General features: G+C 44.4%; 1 protein-coding gene across 3 annotated transcripts in view; it reads right to left on the bottom strand.

Annotated features, from left to right (window-relative positions):
• FBXW11 (F-box and WD repeat domain containing 11) overlaps positions 1–26,649 on the bottom strand; it is a 65,339-nt gene that overhangs the window by 23,115 nt on the left and 15,575 nt on the right. For all 3 annotated transcript variants that reach the window (XM_042826180.1, XM_042826182.1, XM_042826181.1), the window contains 2 exons: positions 10,067–10,129; positions 8,788–9,013 (listed from right to left, as the gene is read on the bottom strand). In XM_042826180.1, the coding sequence (XP_042682114.1) occupies positions 8,788–9,013; positions 10,067–10,129 (289 nt within the window). The remainder of the gene's footprint in view (positions 1–8,787; positions 9,014–10,066; positions 10,130–26,649) is intronic.

Below are 26,649 nucleotides of genomic sequence, written 5' to 3'. Positions count from 1 at the left end.
CAAGAAGCAGGTATTCCGCAATATCTGTAATACAAGGTTGTAATATTGATTCCTGCTGCCTTACACGTAACATCAGATAACTCAACCTAGCAGAAGATAGACTCTACAGCAACAGACACAGACATCTCCAGGAGAAGCATTAGCAAAGCCTGGAAAAAAAAAAAAAAGGATTAAACATGGGGACCTCTTTTGCATTTCAGCTCTACAATCTACAGGTGCCAAGGCCTCTCCTTAATTCTGGGTTTGCACCATGCCCTGCAGCCTGGTGTAAGCGGGAGAAAGCAGTGGAAACACGTCAGACAAATTCATTATGTGGACGTGGTGCTTTAACACCTCAGGCAGTTATGCTGATTCATGGGTGGCTGCCACCAGCCTCCACGCTCAGGGAAGTTATTACTGAAGGACTACACCAGCGGAGGAGGGTGACTGCAGTTTCTCTGCAGCTACAGAAAAATTCAAGAGGAATAATTTTTTTTAAAACAACATCAGGTTTAACGTAGCCACATTCAGTGCAGCACTTATTTGTTGTCCCAGCAATATGATTGTTTATAAGAAACAGCTGAAGCCTGCTCAGGATCACCAGAAGTCAAGTACTTCTGACAAAGTGATAGCTGGTGGCTCAGCTTCTGAACCATACATGCTAGCCCGAAGTAACTCTGGTTTAGCTTCAGAGACTTCACAGCATATATATAAAACAGCCATAATAACACACAGTATCTTTGCATCTCCTCTTCACCTGCTGGGATAGCTCGTGGATGCCTCATCCCTGGAGGGGTCAAAGGCCAGGCTGGTCTGGTGGTTGGTGACCCTCCACATAGCAGGGGGTTGAAATTAGATGATCACTGTGGTCCTTTTCAACCCAGGCCATTCTATGATTCTGTGATTCTCCCAGCCCTGAGCACACCATGATAGAACAGAGATACGTGTTTGCCTGCTGACCACGCAGGCTTTCATAGTCAAAGAACAAGCTCAGCAATGTGCATGACAGGATTGTAAGCAAAACTCCACAGCTCCAGCTGTGCTCTTGGGAAGTACTGAGCTCTTGGGAAGAACTGAGATGTCACAGACACAACATCTGTGTGGAGATTCCCATGCCCTAACTCCACCTGCAGCATAAGGCATGACAGCAGTAAGCCAATATGCAATAGTTAATAGTGGACTGGAGAAACACTGACATTTTGGATGATCCTAACTACTAGAAGCAGCTTAAAACCATGCAGAAGCCACTTACGTAACATATTCCACTAATTCTAAAATAGCAAGCAAATTTCTCCTGTTCATATTTCAACTCTAGTGCCTCTGGTCCAACAAGACATCACTGGTAGGTTTCCCATAAGCTCTCCACTGCTACATGAGAAACCTAAACCAACTCCATTTTCATAGATAACATAGGCCAGTTGGTCACACATGAAAAACAACTTTCAAAGTAGGAGATGATCTTTTTTTTTTTTCTTTTTTTTTTAATTTTCCACTGTCTCTCATGATGACCTACTTCAAAATAGTGGGCACCCCCCCGGGCGGGAAAAGAAACTTTTTTTTGTAAAGAATTCAAGTGCTCATTCAGTCCTCCAGTGCTCTGTACATGGGCTTAGCCTCTGTAAACTTGAGCAGCAATGAAAAGAAAACAACACGTGCAGCTGAAGAGCACTTGGTTCAGTTCTCCCAAACAATTCAGAGAACTACAAAAAGGCAGCTCCTACAATATTTTCAAGGCCAGTCATAACAATAGACTCCAACAACTGAATGGTGGCAAGGTCTAAGTAACCAGGGGTCTCCAACCCAACCACTTCCAAGGCAGGGAAGTCTCTCCCAACAACAGAGCACCTCAGGGCAGCTATGAGCAGCACCTCCTGCACTACCAGCAGCTTGTATTGGTACACATTGTGAAAGCTGTCTTCCACCCTGCTCCATCCCAACCTTGCTAGCAACTATCAACTTAAGGATTCTAAGCACTGTTTATCCTTAGGACACATTGAAGTTACTGTGATTTGGCAGCTTTCCCAAGGATTCTCAGGGCAATGTAATCACTGCAAGGTCCTTTCTCAAAGTTAAAAGCATAAAACCACTGGGAAACAAGTTGATAACTCTACTCGCAGTGAAAAGCAAAGGACACAGCTTGTGAAAACAAGACAGCTCTGCTTAGTAAGCAGCTCTCTGATGCTGATGGTTACAGGTGCTACCAACAGGGCACAGCATGCAACAAAACTAACTTAAGAACAACATGGTGGTGCTCAACAACTCAAGATCAGCCTATGTGGAGAACGTGGCTGTCAGGCACAGTGTAACACTCCAATCACACAACAGTTGTTTAAGTGTTTTCCCAGCACACTGCACCGCATTCCGAAAAGGAAGAAAGTTTTCCATGTGAAGCACTGAAGCTCCCAGAGCAAACAATGCAGAGGATATAGCAATTAACTGCTGTAAGTATGAGTGCTACCCACAGAGCAACACACCAAAGTCTGTGCACAAACTGGAAGAGCTCAGGGCTCCATTTCACTACACCATTTCCCTTTTCAGAGCACCCTCCTCTCCCTCTACAGATCCACTTGGTGCTTTTGCTGTTCTCCCAGCACAGGTGCCATGGTGTGGGGCTGCAGATGCATTATGATTTGCACAAGGATCTTTAGGCAAGTCGTTAGGCAATAAGAAACACTAGGAAATTACAGAACTGATAGAGTGGCCAAGATCAGGCTGCTATGTTTCAAGCTTGAAAAGGGAGGTAATCATTGATGCCAACAGAATGTCTGTAAAACAGCAGGACAAGAGCACCGACTTTCAGTGCTCTGCCATCCCAGAGCTCCACGATGCTGTCCTGTCTCTGCCACGTGAAAGATGGGTTTAATCAGCTGCAGCCTGCCCGAGGAGCAGAGGGACACACAAAGCTAATCTTTTCAAATGACCTTAATTTTTCTTTATGTTAGAGGAATAACCCACTCCAGCTACGTCTGGGTTCCATAAAAGCTGGCAGCATGTGAATGATGACAGGCAAATGTTTCATCATCTGCACCTTAAAGGTATGAAAGAAATCTTTTACTTGAGCATCTGAAAGACTGCAGGTGAATGAGCAAACAAATCAAAGCTCATCAAATAACCTAGTTGTACCACCAAGGGAACAGCTGTCCTCAGCAGGCACCTTCTGGTTGGAGTATCACTATGTATCTCTCGTCACAGAGATGGGACAGCAGGATCCATGCTGAACAAACCCTCCTACTGGATCCTTCTCTAATTCCAGGCCTGAGAAGTGTAATGCTGTCGGACTGGCTAAACATAAAGAACAGAAAATCACCACACAGGCATACAAACATTCAGAGATGGGGAAAGTTAAATGTTTTTAGCTGATTAGTCGTAAGCGAACTCCGAGTCTGCCCTTTTTACAACCACACACACTCAAAAAGGAAGGGTATGGGAGAAAGCATCCATGCTGGCACCCGACTATTGCTGTCACCTTGCTCACAGCTCTCAGCAGTCTCTGAAATGTAAAGACCACGGACATGCCATGTGCATAGTCTCACTTCCCAAGGCAGAACGTGACAGACAATGCAGGACGTTCAAGCAATGTTCATACACACTCATGCTACCATAAAAGTTTATCTGTTACTGCCATCTCCTGGCAATGAACTAAATAATTACCCCACCACAAAGCAAGACAGGAATGCCAAGGAGCTGTAGAGTTACCAATAGTCAACCCAATAAAAAAGCCATACTGCAAAGCATCCTCTGAACTGAACAATGCACACACTGGCCTCAGCCCCTATTCTACCATACTTAGATCATCTTTCAGAAAGCACCAAATAAAACTAGGTCTGCTTTAAGCAGAACTGAATTGCCTTTAGAGTGAGGAGGGCAGTACCCCTTGCTTTCCAGCAGCAGGGTAAGCACTTCAGAATCGAGTACAAGCAGCAAACAGCACACTCCTTTATTGGAAATCCATACGTACTATTTGAAATCCTTTGTGTAAGAATTCCAGTGTCACTTAGGCAGTTTTGGTAGCTTGATTCCCATTGCTGTTTTGAGACTACCAAAGAGCATCAGGTTCCCAGTCACGGTGGCAGGCAGCAAACACCATGCTGGCTCTCTGCCTTATCTCTTGTGGTGCTAAGGAAAGACAGAATTGGCAAAGCCCACCACTTTCCCTACTTAAAAATGTGATCAAGTAATACAGTGCATACATTCATCAGCTTCTCTAGTCCAAGTGCTTTCAGTTTTCTTTTCCTTGTGAAATACTATTTTTTTTTTCAAAATAACAGTTCTCCAGATTAAATGTCATTGTGCAGAACTGATTAAGAAAAATGACAGACAAAAGCAGAAATGTTTTATAATTGCTCAGTTTTCAAACAACTGCATTCGAAAGGCAGTAATACTCCTCTGAAAAACAGCTGCGAAAACCTGAATCCACATCCACCTCATGCTGCAAGTCCAGAAATGCAATCAAATTAAGCAGATAAATGCAACCTCATTAAATAAATATGATGGCTACCAGACAATACAATCTACTTTAAGGTATTCAAAAGATGTGGTGCACTTTCTAGCAGGCAATAAAGCCAGCCAAGCTGAGGGCAAGGCAGCGACCAGCTGCCAGCACACTGACCTCAAACTGCAGCCTGAAGGCCCAGCAGTCCCTCCAAAACCTGAGCTGTCCTTGAGGGGGATGATGTGCAGCTATTTGCTGACTGCCCACAGACACCGTGAAGCTGGTGATGGCTGCTGTGCTGCGAGGAGCCACTGCCCCTGCTCCTCAGGTGAGAGGAGCAGCACACAGCACAGCCCTGGCCAGCTCAGGGCCTCCTGCAGCACGTGCAGAGCCCACAGCCACCGGGTTGGCACCCACGTCCTGCTCAGAATCCTGTTTTATAAAGAACATTTCACTGTAACACAGCAAAACTTCAGGGCTGGAATGTGGTCCCTAAGGAGAGCAAGTAATCTAATTAACTTAGAATACACAGAAAGTCTTCTCTCCTAGTAATACTTGTTTTCTGCAGGCTAGGAATGCTCTGAAGAGGGTTAATACCTGAGCACCCATCAGCAAAAAGATGCTTTAGGAACAAGGAGACCTCAGGCCCGAGGAGTCTTAAGGCAGGAGAGGTGTTTGGCTGCTTCCCATCACTTGACAGAGCTAGAACTGCTGCAGACTCCTGCGTGTGGTGCAACCCTAGTACCAAATACTCATCAATTTTGCATTGAGTTAACCGAGGCTTTTCATAAAAGCTAGCTGCAATCAGCTGCCACAGCTTCACAACAGCAAGAATGTCTCTACACATCTCAGTCTGTGGCAGTACACTTTACACTTCAACACATACAAACTGCTTTTTATGAAGCCCATGTTTCACTGACTTTGAAGGACCAACTGCAAATTACGAGGTAGAAACCCTCCATTAGCAGACACATAATTTTTACAATCCTGTATAATGGTTAAAAATATATTTGTAAAGGTCAGCAATGAGTGCTCTCTGATGCTGTTAGAATACAACAATCTCAACTTCTGTGAGTACACACAGCCCTGAAAGCTGCATGCGAAGCACAGATGTACAACCTCTTTGCTTTGCTATCAAGCCTATTCTTACAATCCTTCCTGCTTGCAAAGACATCCAGGTTGACCTCACTCACACCAAAGCCATGTCAAGTGAAATATTTATGCGAAGTTGCACAGCAGGACCAGGTTGTTACACTGCAGCTCAGATGGGCCTGTGATAATCCTATCACACAACATGCAGGACTCCACTTTCAGATCACTTCAAGCCCGAAGCAGCTGCCAATGCCTGTTTTACATTAAAAGTCTGTGAATATTCAGTTCGAAAAGCAGTTTCCAAATTAGGGACTAAAGCCTTTGAATTTTCTTCAGTAAAATGTATCCAGCATTTATTGGTGTGCTTACCTAACAGCAAACCATGTTATTCCCCCATATCTCTTCCAGAGCTTCTGCAGTTTTACAGAAGATGGTGAAAAAAGCCAGCTGTTGTTCATTAGAGGTACCAGATGAAGATTTGGTTGAATTTCAACTGTAAGTTAAAAAAATTACAATCCACAGGGATTTCCAAGCTCAACGTGCCAATATCACCTTGTGTCACAACGGAACCCAACTGCGGGATGTCAGCTCTATGAGCCTGACCAACACGAGACACAAAGCAGTCCCTTGGACCGTGCGACTGCACTCTGATCACTGCAGAGATCCAGGTGGGATCTGCAGGAGCTGAGGCAGCATCAGCTGCGTGCCAGGCTCCAGGCAGCACCAAAGAGGCTGAGCACAGCCTGATCTGTAGGGACAGAGCCTGCAGGCTAAACATGCTGCCACTACTTGCAACAAAGTTCCCCAGAACGATCGCTTCTTCCACTGAGGCAAAGGGAAGCCAGACACTGACAATGCTTTCCATCTTCCCTGTGTTCTCACAGGTGTGAAAATCAGCAGGGTCAGCAGCAAGCAGAAATGATTCCAGTTTAAAACACAGGTTTAGCTAACTTCAGATCAGTAGAACCACCTTTTAAAAAGCAATACTGATCTTCTGTTTAACGTGATATCATTCTAATGTGGCTCTGATTTCAATCATGTCCAATTAAGCTCTTGGGTAAATCTACACAGAAACACCACACACTCCAATCCACATTCCCTCATGGCTGATGGTAAGGGAAGAATTAACGTCTCTTTCCTTCTGCTCACAGGAACTGATGTGTCCTACTGCACCTCAAGAAGTAGCCAATGCACACCAGCAGCACAGAGCTCCCATCTAATGCTGAAGACTCCGGATGCAGACAAAAGCCAACAAGCATCACTATTTTCTGCAGAGGCACCTCAGACAGGTGCCTGCATGCAGGGCAGCTCCCTGCTCAGCAGCACTGTGGCACAGCACCACATGAGAACTTGGCTTCTACTGGGCATCTGGGAAACTGCGTTTTCTACTACAGGTATCTGCAGAAAACTTTTTCAAATGAATAAAAACATCACAAAGCCCCCAAGGTTTCCTCATGACCTGAGGCGGCTCCTGACTCTCAGAGTGTTGTAGGTAGTGTCAAACATAAGCTAATCAAAGTAAAAGGACTGAAAACAGCAAATCATGCCCAGCATGAATAGAATTCTATGATTCTACGTCCAGCAAAGAGTCTCTTTTTACAATATTACCTTTAAGAAACAGGAAAATGGAACAGTTTCCAGTATTCACATCTTCCAAACAACAAAAGTTGTCAACACAAATATCTATTTGTTACACATATAAATGTGGTAAAAACAACTGTCAGCGAGGAAGCTCCCAGAGATGTCTCAGCATACAAACGTAGTACAAAAGAACCATGCATCTCCATTATATCCGCCTTGACACGTAACATAAAGGCAAACAAAAGTATAATTGAAGCTCATGCTTGCACAAGACGACTGTGATGGTCTATTTCACTTCATTTTCTTTTTTGTTACATGTCAGATATTCCCCTAGAGAAATCAGGAAATCAAGAGCAAAGCAAGCTGAAAGAAACGTCCACTACTGAAAGCAGAGCTCTCCAGTTAGAATGAGGAGCACCTTTCTATGCACGTGCCTTGAGAAACTAAGTCTTCTTTTAAAAGAAATTCCATGAAATGCAGATGTGATAGAAAAGGCAATTTCCTCCCTTTCATGGCCTCCATTCATACTTTCAAGACTTTCTTCTTTTAATAAAAAAGAAACAGAGCACATGGGATTCTGTATTATTTTGTGTCCTACCCCATATTCTTCATCCTCCTACTTCATCCCTCTGGCTACTATGAATTTAGTTTCAACCATGCTTGACAGATGACTCAAAATTTCATAATTACCTCCAAAGGTTGAATTCATCCACGTTTTGAGGAAAAGATTTTATATATATATATATACACACACACACACATATAGCATTATAGAGAACAGAAACCCACAGCATCCAAGCTACAACAACCATAATATTAAAAATCAAAATAGCAGCATTCAAAACATAGATACCAGAGAGCTTGTAAGGGTCAAGCTGCTGGAGGAGCCTTCCTCACCTGTCCTGGTGATTACCAGATCACCAATTTCCAGTCCATTCCATTTGTATCCCTTCTCACTGCTCACGGCTGTGGCGTTCTTGGGTAACAGCCACAGACCATTCCCTGCAGGTATCAGTCTGTGCTATTTTACTGCCAGTGGCAAATAGAACACATTTGCTCACTTATGTGATGTATACTTCCCACTCTGAGAATGATGTCCACGTATTTACTTTTCAGAAAAAATCTTTCCATAAATCAATGGGAAGAAAAATCCACAATTTTCCAGGAAATTAGAAGTGAAAGATTTTGTGTACCTACTTATTTCTGTTCCATATTTTTCAAAGACATGAATATCTGAAGTGAAAGAATATATTTCATACTCAAACTGTTGACAAAGTTTTACTCTGATTTGTAGCACTGGAGGCTCTGAACAACTGAAGAAGGGAATCAAAGCTGGACAACGCAAAGAAATCCCTCCCCAGTTGTTTCTGCTCTCGAGTCAGCAACAAGATAAAACAAACCAGATTCATTTATCTGTGCAGGCAGCTTTTCATTCAGGATTTGGAAAATGCGCCGTTCTTCAGGATATTCTACTCAAACTGCTCTTCATGGAACAACACTGGCATCCAGTGGCCAATTCAATTAATCACAGAAGCAAATGACTCAGCTGCCCTCCTGCACTTCCTCTGACTAGGAAACATCACATTATTTAAAGCAGACAGTCTACATCTGGAGGATGTTCAGAAAAGTCTGCACACATACATTCCAAGTATCAGAAAAACGCTTTCATCAACATGCTTTTTGTGAAATGAGTATTAATTTACCTGGTAACGCAGTGATGAAGTCCCGTTGTAACATGGGCTTCAAGTAAGAGTTAATATGTCCATGCTGATAGTGACACATTCGTGAAATAAGGTGTTCCACAAATTCAACTTGATCTGATTCAGACCACTGGTCAAAATATTTAATACACAAGTCTTTTTCCTTTTCGTAGTTTCCTTCTGATGGTCTTTTTCTTGAGACAATCACAGATGAAGTTCCATTACTTATCTGTTTTTAGAAACAAAGCGTCAGTACTTGAAATGAACAAGAACAGCCTTCTAAGAACCCGCCGATGAAGAGAATGTGAGAAGAAACAAAGACAGCAATCAAACTTTTAAACACTGCTCAAGCTATGTGCAATGCCATGCACACCTCATCTTCCACAGATTAGGCCAAGTGAAAGGCCCTTCTTCCAAACCAGGAGTTAGGCTGGAATTTGAATTCTCCTAGCTCTTACAATTTTAACATCAAAGACCTTACCTGTTCTAGAAATTTTCCAAACTAAGTGGCTCCTACTGCACATGCCAGTTTGCCTTTGCTGCACGCTGCAGCCTGCCTCCACAAATGCTAGACAGAGGCTCTAGCAGTTGAAATAATACGTGCTCAGTTATGTACAAAAGCTGGCTACAACTTCTCCAGTTAACATAAAAACCATCCAGACCCTCCACATCACTGTCGCACTGTTTGCCCACAAACAAGGCCCACGAATGATGTGATGTCAAACTACAACGCTTGCTTTGTTTCTGAACAACAGCTCAATCAACGTTTCAAACATTCACATAAAATAAATCCTGAGAGCTTCAGTGACAAATAAGGATGTTCAGAACACCACCCCAGGACTTGCTACTTATCAGCAAAGAGAATCAAAGGCTCATGCCAGGCTCTTCTGAGCTCTTTATGACATCAAAAAGGGCTTCTGAGGCTCTCCTAAATATTCCCAAAATAGTCCAAAGCCAACTGGTTGCAGCTCCTTTCTACGCACAAGTGTTGGATTTTTCCTTTTAAGCAAAGGCCACCTGCTCTGAAAGGCTGGACCTCATTCACACACATCCTTTGAAGCACAACTGTGTCATTTCAAGGTCAGCACAAACCACAAAATTTAAGATCTAGTCATTTCTCCAGTACTGTTCATTGATGTCATCCTTCACTTGAACACTGAGCTTATTTTAGGATGACAGAGTCAACCTACATGTAAGGAAGATTATGCATCTGCAGACACAGGTACGTGGAAGCTTCCCTAGGAAAGCCACGGCCCCCCTCTCCCCACGCACACACACCTACCTGCCATAGGGTATTTTTCTTTGGAGACTCATCTTCATTCTGATCCTCCATCACTGATGTGTTCTAGGAAAAACGGAATTAGGATTTCAATGTTCTGTTTTTCACACTACGGCAATTCCTCGCTGCACAAGCATGATGAAAAAGCAAATTAATTGAACAGGTAAAATTAATTTTCCCTGTGAATGAAATTATCAGAGATTTCTGGCCACAAAACCTGCGTCTTGTAAATAAATTCCCCTTTTAACTGACACATTTATCAAACCCACTTACTGTAAAGACAACTCCCCAGCCCCTCTTCAATTTCTTTGAAGGGTTTTCATGCAGCCTTTCAACGCTTTTCTCAGTGGGAAATAAATTCACTTGCATCCTACTCAGGCCAAAGTAATTAAACCTGTCAAAGCAATCAACTAGCACTTTCTGCCAAAGCAAAATCATACACATCTAGTTGAAAATAAAAAAAAAAAAATAAAAAATCATGGTATTCTGCTTGCATGCAACAGAGTATTAAATCCTCTTGGCAGACCCAGTTCAGCATGAGAGGAGGGATCACCCCCTGCAGAATGTTCCTGCAGCTTGCAGTCAGTTTGTGGCCACAGCCCCTTGGCAGTCAGCAGCTTCCTTCACCCCAATTTCAAGGCTCGCCCTCCATCACCACTGCTCCTCCCTGCTCCTCATCTTCCCTTTTGCTCGAGAACAACAGATGGAAGAATTTCTAGCAACATTCAGCCACAAATAGTTCTTCTTAGAGGTCACTTGACTTTACAAGAATCTTTCCTTCTTTTAATTACCTGCTCACTTCTGCTGTCACTACCCAGCTGCCATTTCTTTCTGCCTGCTCACTGGTACTAACTCTTGAGCTTCCTACCAGCATGCCCTCCCCACTGCACACTGAATAACTGCCAGGTGGCCATCAAGAAAACCTGAAGGTCTTAAAACATCTCCTGTATATTGTTTTTTATCCTTCCTCCCCTCTCTTGGCAGAAAGAGGAACAATACACTCCAGTCAAACACATGATGAAATAAGTCACACATCTCCTTTACTCTTGCCATTGCTGATTATGATTTAACTCCTTAACAACTACATTCCCAAATCAAAACACTGTTCCACATCAATAAACATTTGTCACTTCGTCTCCCTGTCCCCCTCTTATTATGAGTGAAGCACACCAAAATCAGCAAACTCGAAACCAAAAATTAACAGCATTCTCCCTACAGGCAAGCCCTGCTCCACCACTTGACTCCAGGGCTGGTTCTGAAGCATACCCCAAGCTCTTTTCTGCCTTGCTGTTACATATGAAAATCACACCTCACACAGAGGGAAGATGTCATTATGAAAGCTGTCTGCTGGGTGATAGAACCTCCACTCTGTCTGGTTATGGCACGCACAGCAACACCAAATACAAGCCCAGGAGATGCGGGCATGGAATCCGAATTGGACAAAGGCAGTAAAGGTATCTCTGCTATTCCCTGGATAGGTGTGTTCCAGTACTTCTGGACACATAAGAACAGTAACACTGGAGAAATAAGCCCAACTTCCCAATTATGGTCTCTGGAGAAGCAGGCCCCAGGCCCTTGCAGCCCAGCACCAGCACAGCTGTGCCCATGAGACTCCGTGCTGCACAGCTTCACTGCAGCCTTCCTGGCACCCAGCAGGTCCTCACCAGCCAGCCTGGCCCAAAAGGCAGGCATGGCTCCAGGGAATTAGGCTGGGCACATTTCTCAGTTTAAAAATCAAAAATACCAAAACTCTTCTTAAAAATTCCCATATGTTGTTGGCAGCGCTTTCAGATAGCAAGCACCTAAGTGAGAAAGGAACATCAGCATTTCTTTTGATGTTTAAGGTTAAAAACATGCACTGATTCTATGAGCTGCCATTACCTAGGAGCCAAGAAGAACTCTCAGAGAGTATCAAACCTTGACGTTTCCCACTGCCATGTCTGGCTTGCAGAAATCCCACATTCTATCAGTTCAGCCCAACCTCACTTTGCTTCAATAGGTCATGGAGTGTCTGCCACTGCTTTCTTCTGCTTCTTCACTGGGAAAATTCTCAGAGGTCACAGTTACCTTTTTCTGGGATGTAGGCTAAGAATAAAGCCCTAAATGCAATGCCTTTCATTCCAGGAACACACAACAGAGCTACAGCAGAGCAGCACTCTTTAAACACAAAGCGTGCAAGAAAAACCTGACCAAGATGTTCAGACTTCCACACCGTGCTACTGACTACAAAGCAAGCTCTTATTACAGAAACCCTGCTCTGGCTCTGACGCTGCTCGGGTCAAGGGTAGCAGGCTTTCAGGGGGTGCTGTGTCCCTGCTACGCACACTGCTGTGCTGGAGCAATAGGAAGGCTGTGTTTCTTCCACCCCTCTCCACTCGTCCCTTGTCCTTCACAGGGTCAGCACGGCTCTGCCCAAGGACAGCTTCTTGGTTCCACAGCAACTATCTGGCGCACACAGCAATGCTGCTGACTGGTACGTCCATGTCCTTTTGATGTCTGGGCCACGGAGATGAGGGCAGACTGCATGGATCCACTCTTAGCTGGAAATTTAACTCTGCCTATGAGACAGTATTTAACACACAGCTATGTTAATTTAATGCTATCAACTATATTGCTTACTGTCGTCTTCTATCCTAAACCTGCTTCAAATTGCTCCCTATTATATCTTCTCTTCCTAATAAATTCTTTCTACTTCTACCCTGTACAATATTTAACTTTTCTGGTTATTCCCCAGATCACGTACATCCCAACTTCATAGACCCAGACTAACACATCACCAAGACTTAACTGCAGAACACAAGATGCCCAGGTGGATCCTGTCCTGGTGCCCGGAAGAAGCAATCAGACAAGTCTAATTTGTCCTACATATCCACAGTGCTCATCAGAAGAATTCCAGAACTCTAACAGCTGGTGTCACCGGTCCTCACGCGGGAAGGTCTCCAACTATTAGGCAAGAAGGCAGATAGGCATCTACAAGTTGGACACTCCTCCTTATCATGCCATTCATTCCCTGCTCTCCACCTGCGTCTTGCTGCCTACCCCACCCAGCCTTGACACACAGCTACCCACTGCCCTCCTGCACAGCTTCCCAATAGCTCCCAAACACCAGTAACATCATCCACACCCTGTTTCCCCATGCAGCAAGCATGGGTGAAGGCAGTGAGCTCCTCCCTGCTCAGCTGTGCAGCCCTAAGCCCCTGCAATGGGGCTGAGCAGTGCTCACAGGCAGACAGAACAGGCAGGATGCGCTACTGCCAGGATCACAGAAGCCCAGCAGCTCCTCACAATAGAAGCTGAGCTTCTGAATACTGTCAATTAATCCTGCTTGTAAGTTCATTTTTTCCAGAAATTCTTGTTAACTTACTCATAGCTCTTGCAAAATTAGAATGATATTTCAAACCAGCTGTCATTCCTTAATTAGTCAGCCTGGAACAAGCACTCTCCATCCCCTACCAGGAAAGGCAGCGACAGCGACGCAGTAACAATGGGTCTGAGCAGACATTTCATGCTGCCCTACGGTCACGCTCAGCTGAATAAAGTCACTCCATGAACAGCCCGTCTCCATCCCCACTAACAGTAAATCAACAGCTGCGATGAAGTGCACGAACTGCTCTCTGTGAGGCAGATCCCACGCTCCTCCTCTAGCCCTGCAACAACTCCAAGCTTTCTTCAACTTTTCTGCTCGCAGTGCTTCCAGTCCTTGGGATTTCCACCCTTCTATGGGATGCAGGTGGATGTGGCGAACGGGCTCAAAAGTTTCTTGGGGAGAAGAGACAGATACTGACAAGCAACATCATTACATAAAGCTCATTTCCTTCAGAAATCTGATTCCAAGAAGTTCAAAAAATAAAAACAACCATCAACATTTCCAAAAGGCAAAAGCATTGCAAGTATTACAAAACATCATAAATCACAGTGTCAATCAAGATCCTTACGTACCTGGTAGCAACTAAACTCTGGCATCTCCCCAAGATTTACAGTTCCACAGCTGTATAAATATATGACACCAGGTACAAAAGCACCTCCATTTCCCTGCTGACGGATGCCAGCAAGGCAGGTCTTGCTCCCAGAACCCAAGAAAAGAGGTGCACCTTCCCCAGCAGAAAGCTCTCTCCTCTTCTGCCAGCCGTGCCAGCTACAGGCAGGTAGAGCTGAGCTCTGCCCCACGCTTCTGTATCTGAGAGTGCTTTCAGACAATCGACTGAACTGCAGCAGCACGGTGCAGCTTTGTTCTTTAACCCAGTTTTAGTTCCAGTACCGACAGAGCAATTACAGAGGTGATAGCAATAACCCTGGGAACTGGGACGAGACTCACAATCAGCTGCAGCAGCTCCCAGCCAGGCAAACAACATTGTTGAGAGTCTCCAGTAACTCCTCCCTGCTGAAGGATGGCTCCGTAGCTTCAGCCCAAACTAGACAGGAGCTGTGCTACCTTGAGAAATGGAATAGCAGCATTACGGTTTTCAGCCATAATGAAATAGAAAGTGGTGGCCAACAAGAACTGTCACTGCCCCACTGTTAGGTCAGTAATTGTAATCTGAGATCAAGTAAGCCGAGTCTTTCAAATTCTCATTTCTGACCAAGTTCCCACTCACTGGAGGAATATTAGTTAAAACTACAAGACAAACAAAACCGATCAAAGCAGTTCTGATATCCGGCAGCAAATCATGCCTACATTTAGCCTTACAGAAGTTGAAAAAAATGACACAAGTAACTTCGTACATACTTGGATACTCAGAAGTCGAACAGAGAGGCTGAAGCTGGCTCCCTGCAGACTCACACTGCCTTCTGAAACCAGCTCTGCCAGGCAGGGACTGCTGAAGGCACTAATTACCAGCACCCAGGGGAGGAGAGGCATCCACCACCCAGCATGACAACGGGACCACATCAGGAAGGGGATTAGGAAGAAAAGCAGCGAGACATCTCTAACATCTCAAAGTGGTGGGTACGCGTCTCTCACGGATTCTTGCTTTTGAAATAGCTAGGAAGCCCCAGATGGCTTAAGAGTGCTTTAAAACGAATGCAAGTCCCTCTTTAGGAAGCAATGGTCACTATTTTCTAATCCAGGAATCTGATAAATTATGTTTATTAGAAACATCTTGACACTGGACATCTTTTAACTACTGAGAGCCCAAACACTAAGTGAAGGAGAACCACCAATCTAAACCACATAAAGCACGTAGCAGCTCTTCTCACATCAAGGACAAAATCTCTTCTCATGTCCCTCCAAATCTGCAGAGGAATGCAGAGCCACTCTGGTGGCTCTGAATTCCAGCTCAGAAATAGGCAGCTGCTGACAAAATGTGCCTATGCTAACAACTGGAAAGACTCACAGCCTCAAAAAAATCTCTGCAAGTATAGCCAAAGGCTACATAGGGAGGAAGCATATAAAAGATTCTTGTATCAACAGAGTAATAAAAGGCTAGGAACAGTTACTGAAAGCATGGCAACAAAGATGTTCAGCCTCACAGCAACAGCAACACCACAGCTCCAGGTCTCAGCTCAGGATGCCTACAATAAACAGGGCCACGCACCAGCTCTTTTTGTCATTTGTGTTCATTCTGATTTTCTACTTAGTGAGATAATTAAGCCATACCTGCATGGAAACAGTCCCCTAAGATGAAAAGCAGACAGTGGAGCCCACGGCCAAATAATGAGAATCAGAAAATATGATGGCAGAGAAAACTCTTCATCCACATCTCAGTCACTATAAAGCATTGTGAAAACAAAGCTCTAAGGGTCATCGAGTTCAACTTGAAGGGTTTCAAGTAAATTGAAAGTTAGTTCTGCTAATCACAGTCATACCTATATCTGAGATCTGTACTAACAATTTCTTGTTTCAGCTTAAACTGAACTGTTTATGTAAGCATTAGGTAACCACACACATCAGGCTCAATTGCCTTCAGTCCTCCCCTAGCAGCCAGGCTCCCCAGTTGCCAGGTAGTGCAGTTATTGCTGGAAGTTCAATCGAAAATATACTTGGAATACTGAGAGTGTACCAAGATCTAACAGCTGAAGGCAAAATTAGAAGGAAACCCTCATACTGAAAATAAAGCATCACTTTTATTAGCCTCTGACTAACCACAGAAAGGTTTGCAAGAAGATTCAGTACCAGCAGATACCTTAAACACAAATGGGATAACAATGTGAGAACAAACACCGCTTGGACCTCAGCTCACAGACTTAACATTGCTTTTACATACCCATTTGTACAGCTCCCAGGGGCCTGATTTTCAGCAAGCCGTGCCTGATCAGTAAGAGCTCGCAGTACCCAACAGCCCTGTGCTCAGAGAAAGAAAACCTCAAGTGCTTCTGCACTTCCAGCACTCCAGAACAGTTATTCTGCAGGTGAGGAAGAACACAAATGGCTACTAACAACTACAACTGTGTACAACAGGTTATCCAGTTTAATCATGAATGCTTTGAGGACTGCAATTAGCACCAGTATTTCAACTTGGCTTCTGAAGTGTCAATTTGCCTTATGTCACTGCAAAATTCATTTGCTGCTCTTCAGTAAATACATGACTGCGTATCTCTTAATATTTAGCATGCCTGGTCTAACATTAAATTAACCTTAAGAGTCAGTGTGGGCCATGCTCACGGAGTACTAAACCACACTGCCTGTTTTTAAAGTGAAATTCCGCCGAAATCATCACAAGTTTAGAATTCCTGCTGTGATCCAGCTCCATGAAACACCAAGCAAAGGCTCCAACCCCAGGGAAGGACTCAGGGCGCTGGCAGCTCCATGCAGTGGGCAGCCAGCCATGTGCAGGGCATCCTGCAGCTGCCAGCAGGGCAGTGAGCCCAACCTGCACAGCCCAACCTGCACAGCCCAACTGCTGAGCAACTGAAAAAGCAAAAATAGCACGATACAGGCTTTCACAGAGATCAGAACCATAGAATCGTAGCTTGGTATAAAAACTTAACTGACCGATTAAACTAGGAGTCAATTCAGGCTGGAACAAGGGAAAACCCTGCTACTTCTGTCCAAATTACCAGCTGTTTTCCAGCATGCATATATTTTCACTCAATAGACGTTACTGGAAAAAAACCATATAATTACTGCAATCCCAAGAGACACCAGTGTTTCCAGCAGCAGGTGTAATTGCTAAAATTAGACAGGGAGGAGAATGCTTTTGATCTGTCAGACGATTTAAACTACCCGTGCCCTCCCCTATTTTTTTTTTTATATAATATGCAACAGCTTTGCACTTCTTAGGGGAGAGCTTACCTCAACAGGTACTGCAGGGATGGTGCCTAAAATATTCCTTGCGTAACTGTCCCAAACACACCCTGCTCTCATTTAATTTTCTGAGTGTCTGGAGCAAAGTGTCGGTAACAAAAGCTGCCTGCATCCATCACATCTTACCACGCTGTATGTGCAAGGACAGGGAGCGCTGAGTTGTGTAATTGTGGCTCAGATGAGTCAGCCCTGCACTGTTCTGAGCACCACGGTGCAGGCTTGCCCAACACGGACATCAGGCAAACTGCTTCCCTGCACGTCAGGATGGGAGCCCTGCAGAAGGGCAGGTGGGAGCCCGCAGCCCTCAGCTTCACACCAGCACCTACCAAGCAGCTCCCGCCCTCCAAACCCACACATGAGTTTGTGCTTTCCCTCTCACTTTTATAGCTTAACTTTGCTATGCACCGATCACATTTTCCTTTCAGCTGAAAACTGGCTTTATCTTCAACCAGCTGGACTGTGCAGAGCTCTGCCAGCCTTCTCAGAGGTTGAATTCTACCTCCAGCTCACAAGCCCTGCCTGTTTTCAGCCGGGCACCCAGCCCTCCTTGGCTCTGTGCTGCATGCAGCCGGCTGCATTCCTGCCTGCAGCAGACACATCTCAGTGCTCTGCAGCGTGCACAGCGCTCCGGCTCGTTGCTGACACTGCTGAAATCCCTCAAACTGAGGAGCATGTAACCTCTGAACTAACCGAATTAAACACAGCTCGAGTTGTCAGAGCTTCCAGTGCATCTCATCCTGAGCGCACACAGAACGCACCGCATGTTCTCTACACAATTCTCATCCATCCTCAAAGTTTTTCAGATTAAAGGTAGGACGAGGAGCATCTCAGAAGCAAATTTCAGATATAGCTGGTGACCGGGTCATCCTCAGACGCCTTCAGATTCATCCAAAATAAATCAGCCTATGTTAAGATTAAATATATTTGCAATTTGGCTGCCTGGTGCAAAGCTAAAATACTCGAAGGGTTATTCCTGGACGCCCAGAGGGAATTTAGGTTCAGACTTCTGGATCCATGTGAAACCAATTCTGCCCAAATTTAGTTACCTCAATGTGCCAGACAGCAGCTGAGCCCAGCTCCCAGCACAACGGTGCCTTAAAAGCCATACAAAGAACACAAACGGGCATCAGAGACTTCAGTCTATTAAAAGAACCCCAATAATTAAGCCATTCTTAACAATCTGACCAACTCTCTTCCACCCCCGCTGCCATTTGCTGGTGCTCATCCTCCCCCCCTTCCCCTGACACCTCCAGACACACACTGCACACAGAAGCACGCAGAGCAACTCCCAGCAACCACAAGGCCACAGGATCAAGTTCGTTATCACGAAAGACAGACATGGATTTAAGGATCAGAAACATGAGCTTCAACTAAACAATTCTCCACGCTTGCCTGTGTCCTTTCTCTAGTTTTTCTAGGAGCAGACCTGGCACTTTCCTCTCCATCCTCTCCTGCTTTCAGTGGCCACCAAGATGACACCAGAACTTGTTCTCTGGCTTTCACCCCCACCCAGGGAGCAGGAGAACTGCAGCCACATTCTGAAGAGGATCCTACACAGATTTTTTTTTTCTGTAAAAGTTACAAAAACATTACTCAAAAACATGGAGGAGTCTGAAACAGCAAAATCTCAGAATGTGTTCAGTAACCTCAAGTATTCGTCTTCTGCAAAATATTAGTGTGGGAAGAAACATTCTTACACACAAGACATTATAGAAGCTAGCACAATAAAAATATTCAATGAAAATAAAGCCTAAAAGCAGCCAGCTGCTCCAAGAAAGATTCCAGTGCCATTCAAGAGCCATTGTAAGTCCATGTTTTTCTCCAAAGATGCACAGCAATGTTCTTCAATTTGGCAGCTATTGAAGCCATATTAATCCATGAAATCCTAACCACTTACTAAGTGTATGAAAAAGTCTTTGCTTAATACCCAATTTCAGTGCATTTTTGAGACTCAACCAAAAGCCCTGAGAAAGCCCTTTCTTAGAAAAAGGCTGTGGACTAGCTCTGGTTAAGAAAGAAGCTTTCAGCAATAACAGATGCTAAAATCAAATACTCATTTTTTTCCCAATCTCCACTCAGCCTTGCCTGGGCTTAGCCAAACACTACACTCAAGTGCTGATTTTATCTAGGCATTACAAGGAACATGCAGCCGCCTAATTTGGATTTCACATGGTTTATATAATGGAGGTCTAAATGCTCTTGACCTCCAAGGTCAGCGCCACTTTTCCCTGCAACTCCAACTTCCAGTTAATTAACAGCAGAAAGACTCTGGTTTGAAGGCTCTACAGAAAAGGATTTGAGAGCAGGGGAAGATGTGCCCAGAGTCTCAGGTTCTGCTTTCGGGGGGATTGTTTCTCATCCATCGCTTCAGCAATTCACGTTACAGCACAGCACATTGCACCGGCCCCACAGAGAGCTGGTGAAGTTTTACAGGATCCAAAAGGCAGTGTGACAGCCAAAAGCAGCACGTTGTGCAATGAAGCCCTGAAACCAAAGCTGGGGCTGCTGCAGCAGGCCAACAATTATCTCCTCGCTTTCTGAAGACGTTTCAGTTTCGCATCACTTCAGTAGGAAAACATTAAAATCCCTGCAGTTAAGAGCACCAGGCACCCTGGATTTCCACTCTTCAGATACTGAATTCACAGGCATTTGGCCCAATATGCACTGCTTCTCCCAAAGCACACACCTGTATGCATGCTCAAGACTTTCAGATTACACTTTCTTTATCTACCTAAGCTTGAGAGTACACAATTGTTCCTGGATTCCTGCAACATTATGGATGTCTTTTTTTGTATCATGTCTTGAACGAATCCTCCAGTTCAAATACCTTCAAAAGTATAGCAGACAAGAGCAGCATGACTTCCCACAGCAAGCTGCAGTGTGCATTCACACTCTGCAGTCACATATACAATTCCAAAGATATCTCCGCTAAGTCTTTCTTTGAGCAACTTTTCAAGCAGGGCATTTAATTATGAGCTACTAAATATTGTACAGAGAGAATTTTCAAGCCCACTGTTCCTCACTAGCAATTTTTAAAAAAATCTTTAGCTCTTTTCATATTTTATGTTAAACTGAACTTTGCAGTAAATATTTCTGCATTTATTAAAGAAAACCCTGCAAAGTGAAGAGCGGAGTAGATGCCCAAAAAATCAGGGTAATTCAAGAAGCGTAGTTCAGGTCATCCCTAAAATCTGGCTTAATATCTGTATCAAGAAGTATGTGCCAACCTGAAGAATGATAAAAACACTTAAGAACTCGAAAAAGTTCAGCTTCAAAAGGTAAGAACCCCTAAAAGCACCAACGCAATGCCATGCCTCAATTCAGGACTCACACCACCTGTCTGTAGCAAAGGGTGGCAAAATAGTCAGGTTTGCCATAGAAACATCCTACAGAACAGTACAAAGTTTTGGTTACAGTTCCTCCTTTCTCTACTGTATCACTTCTCCCATATTTGATACGTGGGTGTCTGGAAGATTGGCTCAGTACCGTCAGGTTTGTCAACTGCTGGCATACTGTGACTGTGATTTATGTCCATTCTATCCATGAAAAATAAACTAACACTGCTATCAACACTGCAGCTCAATTCCCCACAAGCGTCCTGGCTGTGAGCCTGTGACCTAAAACCTACCAGCACTGGGTGAAGGAACTGAACATATTTAATTTCCACCTCAGCAGGAAATTTTTATTTCCTGTTTCTTTGCAGATTCTTTGAAGGGAGGCAGAGCACACATCTTCAAGGATGAGGCCTGCATCACACATACATGGAACAGACCACCTGCATCTCCTCTTCCCTGCTATGGCAGACTTCACTCCCTCCCAGCACAGGCATGGCATTACTAGCAGGCAGGCTGAAGAACATGGCAGTTTACTTTACAGATTTCTTTGCGCCCTAACAGGGGCAGGGAGCAAAAAAAATAAAACCCCACTTTTCCAACAGAGGCAGAAGAAGCGTGCGCACAAAGGCGTGCCCAGCATCTCTGCTCTCCAAGATGCAGGCTTCTGTAAGGGCTATCAGGAACAACAGCTCCCGCCCACTGCTTGTGAAATGCATCAGCCTCAGCACAACTGTGTTAGCTTTCCTGAGGAACACAAATTGATGCTTGAAATGATGCTTATCTGGGGCAGATAGAAGCCATGGCTCGGGATTTGCTGAAGCAAGGTCTAGCATCTTCTGCTGATAGGTGAATCCATCATCAAGAAGCGTGCTTGCCTCCTTAGGGATCCGTCCCAGCCTGAGAGAAGGCAGATTGGGATCTCTAACAGCACCACAGAGAAACACCAGCAAAGGCAAGTTGGCAAGTGACTGATGAGGAGTGCATTTCTAAGCTCACATTTCTGTTCCAATGTTCAGAAGACTTGTGCAGAGTGCAGCTTAGTGAAATACCACAAAGAGGGTCAAGGAACTACAACTTCCTTCTGATCTCTATCACAGCCATAAAGATTACAGATTAGGCAGCTGATTTTTGAATACTAAAAGCTTCTGAAGAAAAAACAAAGGTGAGAGAAAACTGCCCTGTAATTAACAGTCATAGTCAAGTAACTTGAAATGCTTGCATTACGTGGAAATATTTCAAGATGGGGGATCAGGAATCAAAACTTAGAGACATTCAGTCTGACATCAGGGAACAACATTTCTACTCTTCAGTTACGGAGGCTGCAGAGGAAGAGCTCTGGTTCACAGCTCAACACGAGCTCACGGGCTAACACTCAAAGTCATCCAGCAAGTAACCATTCTGTTCTGCTTAAAAATAAACACTGTAAATTGACCCAATAAAGTGAAGGTCTCTCTTCTTGCCCTGACTAAACAGCAGGCCTAGTTAATAATTGAAGTCATAAAACTGAAAGCACTCAGATACACAAAGGATGACTGAAAAAAGTGCTTATCGCAACACTTTCTTCTGGATAATAAATCATTCCTGGGAGAAAAAAAAAATCATCTTCCTGCACTTCACAATTCCTCATCCCATGGGTGTCCAGCCCTCATCAGGGCTGTGCAGCACAAAGCTGTGCTGGGCACCTGGGAGATCTGCTCTGGGCACTGCGCAGTGAGAAACGCCCCAGCACCAGAGCATGGGTGAGAGGAGAATACAAGAGCTGGGTAAAAACCTTGCAATCGCTGTCTGTGCAGCAAACATCAAACTGAGATCCTGCAGCAGCCCTCAGAACCTGCAGCAGACACTAAGAATCATAGAATGGCCTGGGTTGAAAAGGACCACGATGCTCATCCAGTTCCAACCCCCAGCTGTGTGCAGGGTCACCAACCAGCAGCCCAGGCGGCCCAGAGCCACATCCAGCCTGGCCTTGAATGCCTGCAGGGATGGGGCATCCACAGCCTCCTTGGGCAACCTGTGCCAGTGCCTCACCATGCTCTGTGTGAAAAACTTCCTCCTAATATCCAACCTAAACCTCCCCAATTGCTGTTCATTTTTGGAGGAGGCTCAGCCTCAACTAGGAGAAACATCTATGTTGGGAAATCCCACTGCTGATGAGCAGGGAGAAAAATGGGCATTTACCATCAGGCTTACAGACCTAGCACCATCCCACTGCATAAAATAGCAATGGGTGTGCTGAGCCACTATCTACAGCTTGAATCACAGAACATGCAGTCATTAAGGTTGGAAAAGCCCACTACAATCCTCGAGTCCAACCATCACGAGAGCCTTCTGCAAAAACTGGGCTTGGCTCTACAGCTTTGTGTCTCAAAAAGAAGCATGTTTAAAGCAGAGGGGCAAGCACAAATATTTCAGAGATTGGAGAGAACGCTGTGTTCCTTCCAAAAAAACAAACAAGAAAAGGAATCAAATCTGCATTTCTTTTAATGGACCTGTTGGACTGTTTCCAAGAAGGAACAGTAACAGTCCGACTGTTTTGAGGCAAAATACCAGAAAACATGTCAAGGAAATATTTGTAAATGATTTCAAACCTAAGAGGAGAAGGAAAGCAGTTGTCTGGCTATTACAACTCCTTTTAACAGCTGCAGGGAGGAACAACATTTTCAGAAGGAAGCAGGTTGCACAGTGACAGGCTATTCATCATTCTCCCATTTGTGATTTTGCACACCATAGGAAAAGCCTTGAGCAGAACGCACCTACAGCACTCAGGATTGCAAGAATCCCGCTTCAAGTCTGTGTCTGAATCTGTGCTGTGAGAACGACAGCACGGCGATACAAAAATAAGATGCTGAAGTTTTCATATCGATAAATCAATTCTTAGTTTTCAGATAGCATTTTCTCCGGTTCTGGTTTCCATTTTTATACTTCCATCTGGTCTCTGAATAGAAAAGCTAACACAAGGAACTCAAAATTAGTCAAGAATAACAAATAGAAGTGTTGGCAAATTCACATTAAATTGTATCTTTCCAATAAATAAATTAAATTTTCTTCTTCATGCCCTCGCTCAGCTGTGATAGCACTGAGATTCCCCATCGCCAGAAAATCATTTCCTTTGCAGAGTATGCCATCATAAGGCAAAGAATATTGAAGCCCTAACACTTCATAACTCCACTTGCAAATTGTAAGTTCCTCCAAGCAGCAATAAATTATGAATTGGTCAATTCAAAAGGCTTTTAAGACGTTTTTGCAAAGACAGCTTCCAGTTACGGGAGTAAATCAATGCACTCCTGCTGTAATGTGCAAGCAGGAAGGGCTCTGGCAAGAACCACACCAATGTCACCTCCCTGCGGTGCACAGCCCTGGGGGAGTGCTAAGGAGGCAAGGGACACTGCAGACAACAAAGACTGATGCCTGACAGACAGCAAATAAAAAGGAGCAGCAAGGAAACCACGTTGGAGGGGTGTGAGCAGGGTGAGCAAGAAAGGCACACCGGTAGGAATGCTCAGGTAAGGCAACGGCCTGCTTTCAGTCAAATCTGTATTAAAGATAGGATGAGAACAGCAGCTATTTGAATCCAAGTGTGTTCAGAACAGGAAGGTGAACACCTTGTTACTAAACCACTATTAAAGACAATTCAGTAGTTACAAATAAGCCCTCGGATTCCACAGTACTTTCAACACGTAATTGGCGTTCAGTACATGCTTTTCCATGCAGTAACACCAGCCATGGTGTGGGTTTTTTTTTAAGTTATCTATCTCTGCCCGTTCACTAACAGGTCACAGAAAGAGGGCAAATATTCAAAGAATGGCTTGGAAGGGACCTCAAGGATCATCGATCCCAACTCCCTGCCTTAGGCAGGGCATCTGCCCAGAAAATAAGCAGGTATTTCTCTGCAAGAGGAAAGCACGGAATACGAAGTATGACTCCACCTAAAGAATTAGGACGTGGCCATCCAACCTACTGGCACCAGAGGACATCTGCTTGAATGCTGCCGTTTGATTTTAGAAGCACAGCTAGGATTTATGGCATTGCTACACCTAACCTCAGCTTCCTTCTTCCAGGTTAGTGTAAGGCCACTCCTGAATATTCTACCAGGGGCTAAGATGGAGCAGAACCTCCTGAAGAAACTGCAAAAGCTTCAGGCTCAAGACTAGGATTCCTTCCTCCTTTGGACCATTCACTAGCTACCCTACACATATAACACACAGATAACTGATACAACACTGATAATTTCACGCCACTGAAGGGCTTCTCAATTCCCCTCCTTGAACTCACTATTAATCACCATTAATCTAACATTACTGATCACATATCTCCAGGTAGACGTGCCCTGCCCATTTCTACACACGGGCTTATAAGCTAAAGAACAACAAAAGGCAAGTCGAGGTGCCAAAAATAAAAAAAGGGGAAAAGAAAGCTGGAGCCACTTTCATTTCCAAGTTCCCCATGGGCTCACGGAGTCACATGCCTGAAGTGAGAACTCTTTTTCTAAATCCCTCACAGCTGCTTCTAAAAGATTGAACAACTCTTTACCTCGGTTGCAGTTCTACAAGAAATCTGACTGCTGCACACACACACATAAAGGCCTTTATTTTGGAACACTGTTATGTAGCAGTGATGTTGGCTACAGCTGGCTCTGTGAGCAGCTTGTTGAAGACAGCTCTCCAGCCTCACCTTACCAGAACGCTCTGTGCAGCCAGCAGTGCATTCACCGACACAGTTCAGTATTTTATCCTACAATCAATAATACCAACAGAAGTCAGCTTATATTCATCTAACGCTCAGCCTGGTAAATGTAGCAGGTGCAAGCTCAGACAACTAACTACCTATTAAAAACTGCTCATAATAACAAAATTTGCCACTATTTCAATTCAGTACTACTAAAGAGTCGAGTCCTCCCAGTTCCCAGATTTGCAGACACACACACTCTGCTTGAAATCCAGCCTCCAACCCAGACAGAGCCCAGCCAGCCCAACGCGTGGCCCAGCAGCTTACCCCCTCACAGCCTGCAGTCACAAAACCAAGACACTCAGCCACCACCTAGAAGCCTGTTATTAACAGCAGAACTGCTGCTATCTGTTCTCAGGCCGTTCCACACAACTGCATGCCCAAACTCCAAGGGCAGCTCCAACCCTCTGTCCCACACTGTCGTGATTACAAACATCTGCTGTTACCAGGGTTTGGCCACGATGCAGTAGCGCTTCCTGTAGGACTGCTATCCATCTGTACATTCACCTAAGAAACTTTAATCTCCTTCACTTAAAAACCAAAAACACAAAACATTTCAACAGAAAAAAAAACGTATTTTAACAGAAATCCTGAAGTTTAATGTTGAAACTCAGAGCTGCATTTTGCATTCCAGAGGTTCTCAGGCAGACTGTTACTCTCTAAGGCAAAGCATTCACATTACCCCGTGTCTGAGTGGAAACAGACTGACTGCAAACAAAGCTCAGCTTGCTTACGTTCTCATTCACAAAAGCAATGTCTCTCAAACATTCATTTTGTGCAGACCGAACCACTGAACAACGCCACTGCGTTACAGAAGTTACCAATATGAAATAATCATGACATCTGCTACCAATAACACATCCCCAAACACTTCAGGAAGTGCCACACAGATAATGCACGCGTTCTACATTTAATTTCCAAGGTAAATATTTTGGGAGCTCAAAACTGAGCTGGTATCAAAAATCTCCGTTTCATTATTTATCTTTTCCAGTCCCTCCCACACCAGTAAAGCAACAGCAGCAATTCCCCATCAGTAAGAGCCACCCCCACCCCCTGCTCCTCACTTTCAGAAGCTGAAGTGCTAAGGGACTCTGTGAACTCCAAGAGCTGCAGGGCTCCATGCTGACTGCCCTGCATTCAAACATGTGCAATGATGAAAGTAAGGCTGCAACCAGGGCTGTATTTAGTAGAAAATTAAAAGCTTATCCTTTCTAAATTAAATCACAAAAACATTACAGGCTATTCAGTTCATTGCAATTTAAGAGAAATGGCAAAGCTCATTA

Source organism: Centrocercus urophasianus, unplaced genomic scaffold, assembly GCF_019232065.1.
Source record: "Centrocercus urophasianus isolate 14NV4802_14NV808 unplaced genomic scaffold, USGS_Curo_1.0 seq_26, whole genome shotgun sequence".
In the NCBI taxonomy this organism is placed as follows: domain Eukaryota; kingdom Metazoa; phylum Chordata; class Aves; order Galliformes; family Phasianidae; genus Centrocercus; species Centrocercus urophasianus.
Note: the sequence above shows the minus strand (reverse complement) of the source record. Positions and strands in the feature narration are given on the sequence as shown.